General features: G+C 46.7%; 1 protein-coding gene across 2 annotated transcripts in view; it reads left to right on the forward strand.

The window, feature by feature from the left end:
- The window catches only part of roraa (RAR-related orphan receptor A, paralog a), a 232,590-nt gene that overhangs the window by 178,664 nt on the left and 52,906 nt on the right, over positions 1 to 1,020 (forward strand). The window contains exon 1 of one of the 2 annotated variants that reach the window (XM_037683526.1): positions 403 to 552. The exons of the other annotated variant lie outside the window; for it this stretch is intronic. Within the exon in view, the coding sequence (XP_037539454.1) occupies positions 522 to 552 (31 nt within the window). The 5' untranslated portion in view covers positions 403 to 521. Of the gene's footprint in view, positions 1 to 402; positions 553 to 1,020 lie in introns of those variants that run through there. 2 annotated transcript variants of the gene reach the window in all.

Raw genomic sequence — 1,020 nt, forward strand, 5'->3', positions numbered from 1 at the left:
TCTCTCTCTCTCTCTCTCTCTCTCTCTCTCTCTCTCTCTCTCTCTCTTCCCACCCCATGCATATCTCTCACCCCATGCTTTCCTTTCATCCTCTGTTTGACTTTTTATGTCTTTACTTTTGATTTTAAGCCACTTTTAAAACAAGAGAGGGGAGAAGGTCGTGGGAAAACACAGCTTGCTGTTTGTGTGCGATTCCATACAAAATAATACAACTAATAAAAAGATAAGTTAATCCGGGGAAGATAGTTGGGAGGCTGTGATGAGGGCGGTGGGAAGAGGGGAGAGACAACTTCCCTGCCTGAGCTCTGAGCGCCCCTACTGGCTGCACGCGGTGCCAATCAAAGGCTGGTGGGCGGGCGCAGCAGGCAGACATGAGCGCTGATGATGTCACAGTCACGTGTGTGGTGGTGTGGTCATGCTCGGAGGCTGAGAGGCAGAGCTGTGCTGGCCAGCTGCTGCTGAGACAGCAGTGGAGGGCTTTGCGCTGCTGATAGTTTTTCCTCTTATGGACTCGAAGCCCAATGATGTATTTTGTGATTTCAGCTATGAAAGGTAAGAGCGGAACCAGAACGAGTGCATGCGCTATCCTCCCCCTGCCCGCCGCCCGGAGTAAACAAGTATTATAGAGAGGGTTGAGTGGGGTGGTGGAGGGTGTGAGGCAGAGAGAAGTGCAGCTCCGCTATTCAGAGCCTGCCAACTCTTTTCGCGTTTCGTTTGCAAGGCATGGGAGAGAAGGAGGAGGAGGAGGAGGAGGAGAGGAGGAGGAGAGGAGCGACAGGCTCCGAGTTTTAAAAAGTCAGCTGGACATTTTTATTATCTTCTCTAAAGGTGTTTTTTTATTTATATTTACTGTATGTTTACACACAGCTACAGTTTTGCGTGCGTGTGTAGGAGGGGCTGTGAAAACCACAGTAAGCTGCGCGCGAAGAACACTTTCCAAGCGTTAGAACTTTATTATATTAATATTATTATTATTATTATTATTATTATTATTATTATTATTATTATTATTATTATTAT

Source organism: Nematolebias whitei, chromosome 10 (assembly GCF_014905685.2).
Source record: "Nematolebias whitei isolate Nwh7 chromosome 10, NemWhi1, whole genome shotgun sequence".
Taxonomy (NCBI): domain Eukaryota; kingdom Metazoa; phylum Chordata; class Actinopteri; order Cyprinodontiformes; family Rivulidae; genus Nematolebias; species Nematolebias whitei.